The sequence below is a fragment of the Pararge aegeria genome, chromosome 26 (assembly GCF_905163445.1).
Source record: "Pararge aegeria chromosome 26, ilParAegt1.1, whole genome shotgun sequence".
Lineage (NCBI taxonomy): Eukaryota > Metazoa > Arthropoda > Insecta > Lepidoptera > Nymphalidae > Pararge > Pararge aegeria.
This window is the reverse complement of record NC_053205.1, coordinates 3209062-3225082: the sequence shown is the minus strand read 5'-3', so window position 1 is coordinate 3225082 and position 16021 is coordinate 3209062. Positions and strand designations below refer to the sequence as shown.

Sequence of the window (16021 nt, the reverse complement as noted above, 5' to 3'; positions counted from 1 at the left end):
TTAACCGCTCGCGTCTATAAAGGGGTTGTGTGTTTATTATTATAAGACTGCAACTACTTTATATAATTTACGCATTTCTTGACGCATTTGCAAACACATATATACCTTTTTTATTATATTTTTATTTTTATAATTCGGTTTACTCCTTCAAAATGAATAAACCAGAGTCGGTTTCTTCACAAAGTCCATATAGCAAGGAAGAATGTAAGTTACGGTTGTTGGAAGGCAAACGGGACGTTATATTTGCTCGTATGCATAGAATGTTTGACACCGCTATTCAAGTCGAATCGGACAGCAGTAAGCTGCCTTCTTTATTGTCTCAGGCTTCAAACATAGACACTTTACGCAAAGAGTTTGAGTTAAATTTAGATTTATTCAATGAGGCGCAGTTGATGTTGAATCCAAAGGCTATGATTAATTACCAATCGTGGACTTCATTTGAAGAAATGTTTTGCTATGTCAAACAAATAATGGAGCGTCACTCTAATGTTGTTAATACGAGTTCAGAGAATGACAGCGCACGTCCTATCTCTAGTTTTCCTAAATTAAAATCCCATCTTCCGCCTATAGACTTAATGGAGTTTGACGGTCAGTTAACTAAATTTCCTTTGTTCTACCAGCAGTTTAAAAACATGATACATGATACATGATAATCCTAACTTAACCAATAATGAAAAGGTATTTTATTTAGTTGGTAGGTTAAAAGGGAAAGCCGCATCTGTATGTGCAGGATTGCCAGCCACCGCAGAAAATTATCCTATTATTTGGGAGGCGTTAATACAAAAATACGACGATCCGCGTTCGTTAGCCTGCGCTTATTTAAACCAATTATTGCAATTTAAACCGCTTGCTAGTACTAATGCTAATTCATTAGATAGCTTTATAAATACATTTAATTCTTCAGTAGAAGCTCTCAAACAATTAAAAATCGATCTTACTGATTTTATATTCTTTCACTTAGCCACGCTTAAATTAGATGCTGATACAGTTAAAATGTTTGAGATAATAAATCGCAAAAAACAAATTCCTACCTATAGGAGTCTTATAGAATTTGTGAAGGAACAGAATAAAGTAATGTCGCGCTCTCTTAATAAAGGATTAGAATTACCTCAAAATAGATATAAGGGGAATTCGATTCCGAAGCCTTCTACCAAAAGTTTTGTAAGTACAGAAACTGTAAATACTTTAAATAGTGCAGCTTGCAGTTTGTGAAAAATTGGTCAACACACACATCTTTATTCTTGCCCTGCATTTATGAAGTTGTCTCCGCATGAGCGGCATTTACATGTAAAAAATAATAACTTTTGTAACCGATGTTTGTCGACTCATCATAAAACTTTAAACTGCTCTTCTCAGCGAAACTGTAAAAAGTGCTCATCGGCATCACATCATACTGAATTGCATTTTGAACGCAATAATTACAACGCTAAAGATTTATTACCTAAAACGTCCAAATCTAACATAGGTAAACCGCCCTCATCTCCTAACGCAATTAATTCGCCTCGCGTGTCATCAGTTATTACTGAGGCACCTTCGACAAGCTCCTCTAGTGAAAATACACTAAATAAAAATAATTTTATATCTCAGACCACGAATACCACTTTGGTATGTAACGTATCATATGATTGTTTAGAACGCGTCACAACAACCACTTTGTTAGGTACTGCGAAAATAAGAGTGTATGACAAAAATAATTGTGCACATCTTATAAGATGCCTAGTGGATCCCGCATCGCAAAGAGATTACGTTTCAATCAGTTGCTGTGAAAAATATTCGCTACCTATTAGCTTTCAGAGTCGTTTTTCTGAAGTTCAAGGCATCGGCGGAGTATCGCAAAAAATAATTGGTGTTTCAGAATTTACGTTTAAATCTCGTTTTAATGACGCGAATGAATACTCAATACGCCCTCTTGTAGTTGAGCGAATCACTTCTCAACTGCCTGACTCTCATGTAGACATCACAGCCATTGATGGTCTTATTAAAAATTTACCTCTGGCTGATGATGATTTCGCAGAACCTGGTCCAATTGATATATTACTAGGGGTAAATGTGTATCGCAAAATAGCAATGGCTGATAAAATAAATGGTTATGAAAATATGCCTTCCGCATTTGAAACCTCTTTGGGTTATATAATTATGGGCGATGCACCTATTTTATCTAAACCTAATAATTCCCGCGCTTTGTGTTTTTTCACGAGTGAACCTTTAGATAAAATGTTAGAGAGATTTTGGACAATAGAAGAGCCTCCTTCCCGCAAATTCTTAAGTCCTGATGAACAAAGGTGTGAGGACATATATACGGCTTCCACTGTACGCCAACAGGACGGAGCATATTCGGTAGATCTTCCCTTTAAAGAAGATCCTAATTTATTAGGTGATTCGTATTTTACCGCAAAGAAGCGTTTTCTCAATCTGGAAAAACGATTCATTAGAGATCCCGAACTTCATATTAGATATAATGAAGTTATTAAGGATTACCTTGATAAGGGTATCCTCACACGCTTACCACCTGATGAACCTGCTTCACCAGGTTATATCTTAGCGCATCATCCAGTGATACGCGAAGACAAGAGTACCAAGGTACGAATCGTACTAGATGGTTCTTGTCCCACTGATTATTCTCTTCTTAAAATAGAAGAACCCTCCGCAAATAGGAAATTATCTTTAAATGATATTTTGTATACTGGTTGCAATTTGCAAGCAGACATATTTAACATTCTTTTGAATGTCCGCATTTTCCGCATCGCATTTTTTGCTGACGTCCGCCAAATGTATTTGTCTATATATGTCAATTCTCCGCACCGCAAATATCAACGCATTATTTATCGATCTTCACCAAAGGACCCACTTGAAATGTATGAATTTACTCGAGTGACTTTTGGTCTCCGCTCATCGCCCTTTTTGGCATTACGCACACTGCGCCAGCTGGCTAGTGACGAGCGCCAGCAATGGCCTCTCGCTGCATCAGTTGTTGAGAGAGACGTCTACATGGACGACCTAGCTTCTTCCGCCTCATCTCTAGATGAAGCGGTAAAGATAGCTCAAGAGTTGATACAACTGTTTAAGGCTGGTGGATTTGACTTAGTGAAATGGACCAGCAATTCGACTGAATTGCTCGGACACATTCCTTCATTTCACCGCCAATCTGAGTCGATCTCTCTTGACACTGATGACTCCTTTAAGATTCTTGGTCTTCATTGGCTTCCCGCATCTGATGAATTTATTTTTAGAGTTTCGCAACCGCAAAGTGATTGTACCAAAAGAGCTATACTTTCAGCTACCGCGCGTCTTTATGACGTTCTAGGTCTTGTTGGTCCAGTCATTTTATTCGCTAAATTACTCATAAAGGAGTTATGGCTTCTAAAAATAGGATGGGACGAGTGTCCCCCTCAACACATATATGAAAGATGGCAAAATTATATAATTGAACTGCCTATTATTCAGAATCTTAAGTATCCTCGTCATGTTGGAATAGAAGACACTTCTGAAATTTATCTTCTCGCATTCTCTGACGCTAGTGAGCGAGCATTTGGCTCTGTTTTATACTTATACGTTAAAAACAGAAATCAAAGGCCTATAATTACACTTATTTGCTCTAAATCCCGTGTAGCACCGGTAAAACCAACGGTCACGCTAGCTAGGTTAGAGTTAAATGGAATAGTATTGCTTGCTCGACTTGTAAATTCAGTATATAATATATTGTCAACCCGCATCAAAATAAAGGAAGTACTCGCGTTTTCTGATTCAGAAGTCGCCCTTTGTTGGGCACTCTCTTCGCCACACAGGTTTAATACATATGTGGCTAACCGCATCTCTCAAATTCATACGCTATTGACATCAATTAAGGTGAACTTTTATCACATACCTGGTGTTCAAAACCCCGCGGACTGTGTGTCTCGTGGCCTTATGCCCACACAGTTTTCAAAACACGACCTTTGGTTTAAGGGTCCCCCATGGTTGTCTTTATCTTCAGAAGAGTGGCCCATAACAAAGTTTTCCTCTCATCAGGTTTCTTCATTACCTGAGGAGAAAACTACAACGCACTTAATAATATCGCACGATGAATATACAATTATAAAGCTTGGATCTAAATGTTCTTCTTGGACTAAATTTCTTCACGCCACGATTTATGTACTCAGATTCATGAAAAAACTTCCGCGCAGAGATATTATTACAGCTGAAGATATCAATGCAGCTGAATTACTGATAATTCGCACAGTACAACGCTCAGTCTCTCAGACTGATATTGACAACATTAAAAATAATAAACCATGTTCGTCAAAATTACGAAAATTATTTCCTTTTGTTTCTGAGGACATTCTTCGGGTGGGTGGACGTCTTGCTTACTCGTCGTTAGATTACTCGCATAAACACCCAATTTTATTACCCAAGAAGGGACACATAATAGATCTGTTAATTGATCACTATCATCGTAATCATTCACACGCTGGCCCTCAATTGCTTCTGTCTATATTGAGACAAAAATATTGGATATTATCCGCTCGTTGTGTGGTACGTCAACGCATACATAAGTGCAATGCATGTTTTAGGCATAATCCTAAGCCTACATTTCCACTTATGTCTGACCTTCCTAAGTGTAGGATAGAGAAAAGTAAGGCATTCCTACACACAGGTGTAGATTACGCTGGACCTCTCTATATCACATTGACTAGGAAACGCGGCATACGTAGTCAGAAGGCATATATATGCCTATTTGAGGCCACCAGAACCAGAGCGGCCCAAACCACAATTTGTGATATATTAGTTGACCACGGCAATGCTCCTTTTCAAACCCTTAAGTTCATAGCCAGAGTGGCTCAAAGGTAATTTCAGTAAACAATCATAGATGGCGTTAAAAAAATTGTTCTGGCATTTTGATTCTTAAATGAATATTAATAGAGCATAGTGGCCCAGATCACTTGAGTCACTATAGTATCTGCCGCCATTACGGCTCATGTGACATGGGCCACTCTGGTCTTTGGTACTTACGTGTAAACATTTTTGGTGTTGTGGGTACAAAACTGGTGTTTTTACGCAATAAGTGTGTATAGATTAGTTATTAATCTACGTGAACGTGCGGAAAGGTGTTGGCGGTACAGCAATAAGCTTAAGAGGTAAGAATACCTGTTATTAGTCAGATATTTTCTTGTTTTTTCGATGTCAATAAATTGTAACCTACAAATTAACTTAATTTTTACTATTTTTGTTTCGAACAGATCTAGCAGGAGCTACAATGATTGAAACTGAGAATGAAGCTGCTGAAAACATTGAGGATGACATACTAGGTAATTCTTAGTTTTAAATGTTGAGTTTTCGTTAGGTTATTATTTAATTTGTTACTGTATTTTCATTGACTATTTTTGTTTGGGCCAGACCCAGCAGAAGCTACAATGAGTGCAACTGAGAATGAAGCTACTGACAACATTGAAGGTGACTTACGTGGTAAGCTTACGTTTTTAGAGTTCCGTAATAAAACAATGTGGGATTTTTTTTTCGCGTATTAGACTATTGAAGGAGGCGTTCTTGGATAGATCTTTTGAAAAAAATTGAGGGTGCTTATGAGAAGTTTTAATGTTAAGTTTTCGTCATGTATGTAGGTTGTTACTTACTTTTCTGATTTTTATATATTTTAGCTATTAATTTACGCTATAATAATTAGTTAATAATTTTATTTTTGCAGATATATTTGGATTGAGTCCGGTGGAGCCCTATGAGGATTCGGGTTCTGAGTATGTCCCAGAACAACGTAGCAGGAGCTCATCGAGGAGTTTACAAGACATTCTTGGGGACTCGTCTACTGAAAACAATGAAGAGGGTCAGCCATCTTTTTCAACAAACAAAGATACAAGGAAGCGTATGCGCAAAGAAAGTTTATGGAAAAAGAATGTGAGAAAAAATAAACGAGCTAGAGGTGAGGCATACGTAAATACAAAAGGCGTTCTCATTCCTGCTAAACAAATAGATACAGGTCTTCAATGCACCTGTAATCAAAAATGCCATGACAAAATTGTACATGACAGACAAAAACAACTTTTTTCAAAGTTTTATGCCCTAGCAAATTTTGATTTGCAAAGTGCATACCTATATTCACTCATACATGTCGTGATAAAAGCAAGGTCTTATGTGAGAGTTAGAGATACCACATCGGATCGGGTAGCTGGAAACGTCACATCGAAGCCCAAGGAATTTTCTCGATTGTATCACTTACCAGAGGCGAATGGAAAACATATTCGTGTGTGTAAGTCATTTTTTAAGCAAGTTTTTAAAGTATCGGACGGACGCCTTACAAGGGTTCTGAAAAATAAGCCTCTTGGCGATCCCGCTCCCATTGATAAAAGAGGCCGGCACATTCCGTCGAATAAAACTCCAGAAACAAAAGTAAACGAAGTAAAGGATTTCATCAATACTTTTCCGAAATATGATTCTCACTACACAAGACACAAAAGTGAATCGAGACAGTACTTGCCTCCTCACTTAAATTTGTCAATAATGTACTCTGAATACAAAAGTAAGGTTGCAGGACCAGTTTCAAAATACATATTCGAAAAAATATTTAATGAAAATTTCAACCTCACATTTCATGCTCCAGTAACTGACTCATGTAAGCGATGTGACAATTTCAAAGTAAAAATTGACGCTTGCGATAACAACGAGCTTTCTAAAAAAAATGAGCTTACTATCGCCAAAGAACTTCATTTGCGAAAAGCAGAATCTGCGATGAAAAATTTAAAACTTGACATGCAAAATGCGAAGCAGGATAACGATACTACCGTTATAATCTTTGACTTAATGAAGACTCTCCCAACACCAGTAATTTCAACTGGTATTTGCTACTACAAGCGTCAGTTGTGGACCTACTGTTTAGGCATTCATAATGCTGGTACAGACGAAATGTTTATGTATGTCTGGGATGAATCGACAGCATCCAGGGGACCACAAGAAATAGGTTCATGCCTCCTAAAATTTATCAGAGAACATGTACACACAAAGAGGCTAATCATGTACTCTGACCAGTGTGGCGGGCAAAACCGCAACATAAAAGTTGCAGCGTTATGTATGCATATTGTTTCTAGTCCTCAATTTACAGTGGAAAATATAGACCACAAATTTACGGTCAGCGGACATTCTTTTTCATCTTGCGACCGGGCTTTTGGCTTGGTGGAAAAACAAAAGAAGTATTTCCCAGACATATACGTTCCCGAACATTGGAACAATGTGATATTAGCAGCAAGAAAAAAGAAACCTTTCAAAATTGTGGAAATGAAAGGAGATGACTTTATATCCACCAAAGCCTTGGAAACTAATATCACAAACAGGAAGATCGGCGTTGATCGAAGTAAAGTTGAATGGCTTAAAATACAGTGGCTTTTGTACAATAAAAGCCATCCATTCTCGATGTTCTTCAAATATTCCAACGAGCCAGAAGTTCTTTTCGCAGAGGTTAATTTCAGCAAGAGGTCATCCAAAGATACGTCAAACTTTGAACTCGAGATTTTATTTCCAGAGGGAAGAAAAATCAGCCATGAGAAAAAAAAAGACCTTCTATGCCTTTTGGAATATGTTCCACCTATCTATCACCCTTTCTATGAACAACTCAAAGTCTCCTCCAATGCGGGGAATGAACTAGATGGTGCAATTAGTGATTCTTCGACTGATTAACTGACTGGCTAATTTAATACTTTGTCATGTTATGCCTAAGATAGTCTTAAGTTGAAATAAAAACTATAATAAATTAATAATATATGAGTTTAAGATAAATCTAAAGTTTAATAAAAATTACACAGTAATAAAGGAGCTAGTTCTGAGTTTAATTTGTAGTATTTAAGTTGAAAAATGACAATTTGCATTTAAATTAATAAAAAAGGTGATAAGGTTCATACATATTGGCCTATTATTTATACACTGTTTATAAATATATTGTCAATGCTAAGTGCCATAGTGGCCTATCTGCAAAAAAAATTACAAATAACAAAAATACTGATTATTTTTACAGTTCATCTAAATTTTATCAATAACTAATATCATATTTTACAAATTTTGAATACAGTGTCTATGATTTTTTTTTTAATTACATCTACTTAAAATTTCACCTTAACTATTTTGGCACATATCCACATAATAGTAGCTTGTGTTTGGGTCACTCTGGTTCTGGTGGCCTCATTTGTTTGTTTGGTTACAAAGGCGGTTCATATAGAGCTAGCCTCTGATCTGAGTTCCGCCGCCTTCTTAAATTGTTTTAAAAGATTCCAGGCCAGGAGAGGAAATTGCGAAGTCCTGTACTCAGACCAAGGGACCAATTTCGTTTCATCCAAGGCTTATTTCAATGAGTTACATACCTTTTTAAAGTCAGAAGATTATTATAAGGACTTTAGTTCCAAATTAGCTAAATATCGTATAGATTGGAAACTTAATGCACCAACTGCAAGCCATTTTGGAGGAGTCTGGAAGAGTAATATTAAAAGTGTTAAAACTCTACTTTTTCGCGTAATCGGCAAACAAATTCTGACATACGCGGAAATGCTTAATGAAATTGAGGCTGTACTTAACAGTCGACCTCTGTATGTTTTAAGTTCAGATCCCTCTGAACCCTCCGCGCTAACGCCTTCGCATTTTCTTTCAACCGTACCTTTGGAATTCATTCCAGCTCCAGACGTAACTGGAGAACGCGCTGGTCTTTTGTCTAGATTTTCTTTATTGGATTCTCTGGTTCAGTCATTCTGGAAGAGATTCAGAACGGAATATCTGCACAATTTGCAAGTGCGTCAAAAGTGGAACACTCCCACGAATCCGCTTACAATAGGGACTGTTGTGATAGTTATTGTACAAAACGCGCCGCCCTTACAGTGGCCACTTGGGGTCATTACTAAGGTGCTACCTGGCAAAGATGGAGTTGTCCGCGTAGTTCAAATAAAAACTAAGAACGGGACTTATATCCGGCCTATCGTTAAGTTATGTCCGCTGCCAACTCAATAATTTTACCACTAGTTCTCATTTAATCTTATTATGCTTTAGTTAATTTATTTTATTTCTCTTTACGCATTACTCTTGTATAGTATACTTACAATATTAGGTCGTATTATAAGTTGCAATTATGTTTATATCCGTTTTATGAAGGGTTCCTTCATGTCCGGGGGGATATTTGATAAATTCTCATTAATCTGTGGTCGAAGTAATTGTGGTGGATTTCCATCCTCCATTTTTTATATTTCCGCATCCTTATCTGCCCGCATCACGCCGCCAATTAGTTGCACACCTATATCCGCGGCAAACGCACGTCAATCTTACGCTCATCCACTCAATAAAACCACATGGTCGGCCGGCCAAAGATCCTTATACTGGACGATTAATAGTATTTAAACCTACATCATTGCTTTAGTGTTTAGTGATAACTTGTGAAACCTTGTGAAGTGACGAGAAATCAAGGGAAAACTGCATTACGAAGAACTGTAAGTCCACGTGCAAATACTTTTCTGTCCAACCCTAGTTATCCCTTGTTTTATATCCTTAAAGCCATAGTTTAACATTAAAAAGGGGAAAAGAATCCAGCAAACCCTAAAATATACAGTCCACTAAATTTACAAAGAAAATACCATTTTATGGTGATGATTCCCCGAAAGTAAAAATGGCGTCACCACCATCCGATGCGCAATGGAAAAGGGACGTTTTGCCTTTAGGGAGGGAAACGTTTATAGGGAATCACAAAACATCGACGCAATTACTGAAGATGGGCGAGTTAGTTTGTCCACAATTTATACTTATTTAATTAATAATTAATGTTATTGAAAGAATTACGAACTGCACAATTTACGGCCGGTTCACACATGTCTCCGTTTTACTGTTCCGTTTTATCGTGTACGTTTTTTTTTCGTCGATGGCGTATGTAGTTGTATGAGCGACTTCACACATGGCACAGTATTCTGTATACAGTAAACAATATCGTTCCGTAAAAAAATGACATTCCGTTTTGTCATCGAATACTGGACGACGGAACAGTAAAAATATACGGATACGTAGAATTTTAACGGATAGATACTGTGTGCGTGGCGGGCGCTGTGTGCGGGGTGTAGGAGGGGGAGTGATACGACAGGTTTTGTCACATTTTCAATTGTACATTCCTAGAGAACGCGCGCGTGCATTGTGTGTAATAATTATTATAATCACTGATCAACCATGTCAACCAAGGAGTGGGAAAAGTTAATAGACAAGGAAATGTTAATTAGTTTGGTGGAAGATAGGCCAGTCCTTTGGGACAAGACGCTGGATAAATACAAAGACAATACTGCAAGTATTGCAAATTGGCGCGAAATATGCATTATTCTAATGGAGGATTTTGAGGCTATGGAACAAAGACAAAGGCAAGAGTTCGGTAAGTGTCTGTTTTATTATTTAATTACATTCTAAATAGCTTCATCCTGCCATGGAACTGATCCAGCTTCGGACATGAAATAGTTCACGAATTCTGTTCGAACTAAATTAGCAGTATTACCACCTCGTGTTCTTACTTCATGGGGTAGGTTTTCGTAACTAAATTCTTCAGATACGTTATTATCACTGTTTGAGCCCTCCTTGTCCCTTATAAAGTTGTGTAGAATAGTACATGCCTTAACAATCCATACAGCTGTTGTTTTATCGATGTCTAGAGGCCGATGGAATATTCTCCACTTATTAGCTAAGATACCGAAGGCACATTCAACGTATCTCCTAGCTCTAGTCAAACGATAGTTGAATATTCGCTTATTTTTGTCCAGATGCGTCCCGCCAAACGGCCTTAGTAAATTTTCGTGTAATCCGAAACCTTCGTCTCCAATAATCACATAAGGAACTCGCGTTTCTGAGTCTCTTGTTAATGGGCATGGTGCTGGTATTTGTAGACTGCCGTCTAGCATCATTTTCCAAAATGTTGTCTCCTTGAATATTGATGAATCGCATTCTTTTCCATAAGATCCGACACTGACGTATACAAAGCGATAGTCGGAGTCTACGATCGCTAATAATATGATGGAAAAAAAATCCTTGTAATTGATATACAGTGAACCGCTATTTAGTGGTTTTTTAAGTCGGATATGTTTTCCGTCGACAGCTCCGAGACAGTGGGGAAAATTAGCTTTTTTGTTAAATCCACTTACTATCTGTTCCCATTCGTCGACTGATGTAGGAAGTCGCATAAATTTTTCACTTAAATTGTTCCATATGCATCTTGAAACTTCTTTAATAATGTTGCTAACAGTCGATACACCAACGCGATAGGTGTAATGAAGATCTTTAAATGAACACCCGGATGCTGCATACCTGAAAATAACATTAATTGTTTTATTACTTGTTTTAGGAAAACTTGTTATGAAAAAGTGGAGACAGATGAGAGATGCCTGGGTGAGAACACTAAAAGATAAAAAGAATTGCAAGACGTCTGGTTCCGCTGTCTCAAACACGAAGCCCTACAAATACCATAATCAGATGCTGTTTTTGAAAAAAGTAGTTGCTGCTGGTGAAACGCACGAAAGCGTCTCTGCTAAACAAACTAAAGAACACACCGAAGATGACACCACGACATCGAATGAACCTACAAACGAAGATGACAGTGTGACTACAATGACACAACTTGACAATGACAGTCAAAAGGACAAACAAAATCTAGCCCCCCGCCAAAACGCAGAGCACCAGCTAAAAGAAATTTTAATGAAATTGATGCCAAAATGATGTCCTACATTGACTATCAGATAAAACCGAAGAAAATTGAGCAGGATGATCGCAATTTATCGTTCTTCAAAGGTATTTTGCCGTCCTTGGCTTTGCTTGATGATGACCAAACTTTGGAATTCCAGTCAGGGGTGTTAAACCTATTACAAAATATTAAACATAGAAGAATTGGCCAGTCAACTTATGACTGGTCAGCCTATACACAAACATCTGGTGCTAGTCACTATCAATCCCAGGGCTATTTTAGCAGACCACAGCCTACTGATAGTGCACTATCGCCAGTACAACCTGTATACAGTGATGCTAGCAGACCACAGTCTACTGATAGTGCACTATCGCCATTACAATCTGTATACAGTGATGCTACGTTAGATCTGTCTGAGTTTTAAAAATAAAAGTACGTACCTTAAAAATATCGCTAATCTTTCTTCTGGGCAGATACTTTTCCTCCAACGAGTATCTTGCTTTTTTAAATCCTTTTCCAATAGTTTAAGAAGTTCATCAAAAGTAGACATTGACATACGAAAGTAATTGAAAAATTTCGATTCATCACCTCGTAACTGACTCATAAGTAAACTGTAAGCACCCTCTCTAGATCTTTGGGCCATAAGTGGATGCTGCCAATAACGTCGAATCTTCCTTCTCCGACGATAGTACCAATACAACACGACAGCGTCCATCCTTGTAGAATAGCGGCGGTATACTGCGAGTTTTCTGTTCACACATCGCATCCAGTAATGACGGATCCGTTGAACGTTATACGGTGCCTATGTGTGAACAGAGCATAAATTTATGACGTATCCGTTAAAAACGTACAAGTAAAACGGACTCGCATGTGTGAACGATCTGTTAGTCGAATGGCGAGATGGAAAGACGTCACAAGAGAGGAATTGAAAATATTTTTTGGAGTGATAATCTACATGGGTCTCAATCCTAAGCCGTCAATCGAGCACTACTGGAAATTAGACGTGCTTTACTATAATCCTCTTATGCACAGAATAAATATGTCGTATAACAAGTTCAGCTCCATTCTAAGATGCTGGCAGTTTACAGAAATCCAAATAGGAGTCATTGGAGAGCAAAGAACTCATAAAATAGACCCACTCATACATAAAATGGTAAACACCTTCCGATACTATTGTCGTTAATGAGTCAATGGTCAAATTTCATGGAAGGTTGCTAATAAGAACTTATAACCCAGCCAAAACAGATCGCTACGGTATGAAAATATATAAGGCCTGCACAATAAATAGCTACACATGGTCCTACCAAATTTATTCCGGGATTTGGCATCAATTAGAGGGTCTTGATAAACCTGGTTCAACAGTGGTACAGCTCACAGAGCCACGTTTAGTTCCACACATGACATCCATGTCCCAGCAACAGCAATTAAGCTTTCAAAGAGGGGTAAATGGACTTAATAGAAAACATACAGGCAGCTCAGAAAAAAGCTATGAAGGAGAGATTTGTAAAGATAAGAGAATACCTGAAATAAATGGAACAGTACAAAATAAATCGCATATAAGCGAAAATGCCAATTTGGATTATAAGATAAGTGGAGATGAAAAAGAAGAGATAAGAACTGACAATGATAAAGGTAGTAACCAAGATGAAAACAAGAGACAGAAAGACTTGTTTTGTTTGGAATTAGTCATCAATAATACGAGTACGTCAACCAAATATTTTTTTAAACGTAAGATACAAAGAGAACCCCATGCATTTGGGCATAGTCTCCATAGTAAATGTCATCTTGCCAAGATCTATCAATTGCGCTACATTTCATTCTTGTTGACAGGTGGGGACGATTTCGCCCATAGTCCTTTGTATAGAATTTATAAAGAGACTCAGCTCATCGCAACGCTGGAGAAAAACTTTTCAAAAAAATATTCAATACTGAATTTAACATTGGATTCCATTTCCCCCGCAAAGATAAGTGTCCAAAATGTACACAATATGAGAATAATGAGAGTTTTGATGAAGAAGAAAAACGGAAACACTTAATTGACAAAGAAGAATCTGCTGAAAGGTTTAAAGCACATCGAAGTATTCATAATAAAGACAACAGTGTTTTATGCGCATCATTTGACCTTCAAAACGTGTTGAACACGCCCCACGGTGAAAACATGATGCTGTATTATTCGCGCAAAGTGGCTGTCTATAATTTAACGGGTTCTGCTACACATAGTCAGAAAATAATGGCACCCCTAGCCAATGAGATATAATAAATTTCACTCTTCTATCAATTCAAATAAATTATTTGCCGGAACATATCTATATGCCGGTCGACTCCTATGCACTCCATTATAGATGAAAGCTTAAGAGGCATTATGGTGTGGGCACCATTTTACCATGTCTAGGAAGTCACCAAGACCATACGAAGTAGAGGTCCTGTATGCCCGGGATACACGAGGCTAGTTTTTCAAGCTAGGATAGCAAGCTAGCGTCAGTAAGCTAGCAAACTAGTACTACTGGCTTCGTGTAGACAAAACTAGCTTCACTTATAAGCTAGTTGACAAGCCAGGACAGTTTTAAATAGGATGGAGTTCTATTTTTTAGGCTAGTAGCGCCCCCCACAACTGATTTTACTATCCTGGCTTGTGTACTAGCTTCATGTGGCCGGCGAAGCTAGTTGTCAGTTGACTCGTAAGCAGTAACCACGTGTTTTGTTTGTTTTTCTCCGCGACGTGTTTTTGAGATTTTAAGATGCCCAAACTAAGTACGGAGATTAATTTAAAGTTCGTACAACTATACCGTGAACATGAATGTTTGTGGAACGCCACCCTTCCAAGTTATAAAGACAAGTGTAAACGGGATTCAGCGCTACAAAAAATGTGTGACGAGTTAAAGACAATGGGTATTGATATGACTACCAAAGATGTCAAAAGTAAAATTAAAAATTTAAGAGCAACATATTCTCAAGAACTGACTTAAATTGATAAATCAACCCGGTCTGGAGCAGGTTCTCAAGAAGAATATAAGTCGAAGCTGCATTGCTTCCAGGAAATGCACAGTTTTATTAAAAATGTACCTATGAAGAGAAAAACAACGGTAAGATATTTGCAATAGTTTATTGTTTAGTTTTAGAGGACGTAGAAAATAGATTTTTCAGTCTCATCGCGCAGGCTCAAGAGGTATTACAGTTTTACGAAAATACTATAAAGAACGAATCTGTCACTGGTTCTGACGGATTGAATCATCAGCAAATTAAACTACCATTACTTAAAATTCCTCCTTTTAATGGAGATCCAGGCAAATGGATAGAATTTAGAGACATGTATCTATCATTAATACATAACAATAACAGTATCGATAATGTAAACAAATTTCATTATTTAAAATCTTATCTCGAAGCATCAGCAAGCGCTGTCATAAATTCTGTTACGGTCTCATCTCTTAACTACCCAATCGCCTGGTAGCTTCTCTGTGATAGATTCAATAACAAGCGTCTTCTTATTAGCGAACATATAAAAGGTTTATTTTCAATAGAAGAACCTATAGTTATTGAATCCGAAAAGTATTTATGCAACTCAGTTGACACGATTTCAAATATTTAAACGTATAAAATTCACTCGGCGAACCAACCGACTATTGGGACTCGCTTATAATATATATGGCTTCCGCAAAACTCGACTCGACTACAGCTAGGAAATAGGAGGAGGTTAGAAGTAACCTGGAAACTGTAAAGCTAACTGACTTTTATGATTTTCTGCGTCAGCGAGCAACCTTATTAGACACACTTCATATTAGCAAACCTGTGAAATTAGATAAACGTAATCAATTCGTTAAATCATTCATAGCATCATCTCCTTCTTCACCATCTTCTTTAAATAACGATAATACTTGTCTAGCTTGTAAGTTAGATCATAAGTTATACAACTGTCCTAAATTTAAATCGATGTCGGACTTCATCTAGAGATCATCGATCAAATCAAATAAATCCATTACAAATAATTTCTATATTCTATAATTACCTAGCAACAATAATGTCAACTTCGACAAATAACGTTACTCGTCAAATAAAAAGCTTATTTGCCAGATGAACCTGCAAGTAAGTTAAAGGCTACTTTAACCGTCGGTTAGCGCTACTCAGCAATTGTGAAATCCACATGCACAGTTACACTCGTGACTTTAACCGGCAATTAGTCTACTCGGGACTTTACTTGAAGATGGTGAAAGAGGCCCTTAGTATATTCTTATTATAATAATTGACTTAATATTTATATCATTAATTTTTCAGAGTGCACAAAGTTAAAACTCGATTTCGTCTCCGGATGAAGATGTCGTTCCACATTCTCAATCTACCGTTCCGGAATTTCAATCTCAT

General features: G+C 37.5%; 2 protein-coding genes and 1 pseudogene across 3 annotated transcripts; 2 read left to right on the top strand and 1 right to left on the bottom strand.

Moving 5' to 3' along the window:
* The first annotated feature begins 4723 nt into the window (after window positions 1-4723).
* On the top strand, window positions 4724-8163 carry LOC120635243. Of its 2 annotated transcripts, XM_039906201.1 has the most exons (3): window positions 4724-5285; window positions 5374-5442; window positions 5681-8163. In XM_039906201.1, the coding sequence occupies exons 1-3, from the start codon at window positions 5234-5236 to the stop codon at window positions 7657-7659; spliced, it is 2100 nt and encodes a 699-aa protein (XP_039762135.1). In that variant the 5' UTR covers window positions 4724-5233; the 3' UTR covers window positions 7660-8163. The 2 variants fall into 2 exon arrangements, with proteins under 2 accessions (XP_039762135.1, XP_039762136.1); XM_039906202.1 differs by lacking the exon at window positions 5374-5442.
* Window positions 8164-10009: 1846 nt separating this feature from the next.
* LOC120635186 lies at window positions 10010-12106 on the top strand (annotated as a pseudogene).
* Window positions 10363-12450, bottom strand: LOC120635185 (protein ANTAGONIST OF LIKE HETEROCHROMATIN PROTEIN 1-like). The gene is made up of 2 exons (XM_039906120.1): window positions 12103-12450; window positions 10363-11289 (listed from the first exon to the last, which is right to left on the bottom strand). The coding sequence occupies exons 1-2, from the start codon at window positions 12426-12428 to the stop codon at window positions 10398-10400; spliced, it is 1218 nt and encodes a 405-aa protein (XP_039762054.1). The 5' UTR covers window positions 12429-12450; the 3' UTR covers window positions 10363-10397.
* Window positions 12451-16021: the final 3571 nt, after the last annotated feature.

Bases quoted from the DNA above. Each gene is read 5' to 3' on its own strand.
- LOC120635185 (XM_039906120.1), bottom strand. From the start codon at position 12,428: ATGCGATGTGTGAACAGAAAACTCGCAGTATACCGCCGCTATTCTACA. The intron at 11,290-12,102 runs GTACGTACTTTT...TGTTATTTTCAG, and splicing joins AGATTAGCGATATTTTTAAG to GTATGCAGCATCCGGGTGTT.
- LOC120635243 (XM_039906201.1), top strand. From the start codon at position 5,234: ATGATTGAAACTGAGAATGAAGCTGCTGAAAACATTGAGGATGACATA. The intron at 5,286-5,373 runs GTAATTCTTAGT...TGTTTGGGCCAG, and splicing joins CATTGAGGATGACATACTAG to ACCCAGCAGAAGCTACAATG. The intron at 5,443-5,680 runs GTAAGCTTACGT...TTATTTTTGCAG, and splicing joins CATTGAAGGTGACTTACGTG to ATATATTTGGATTGAGTCCG.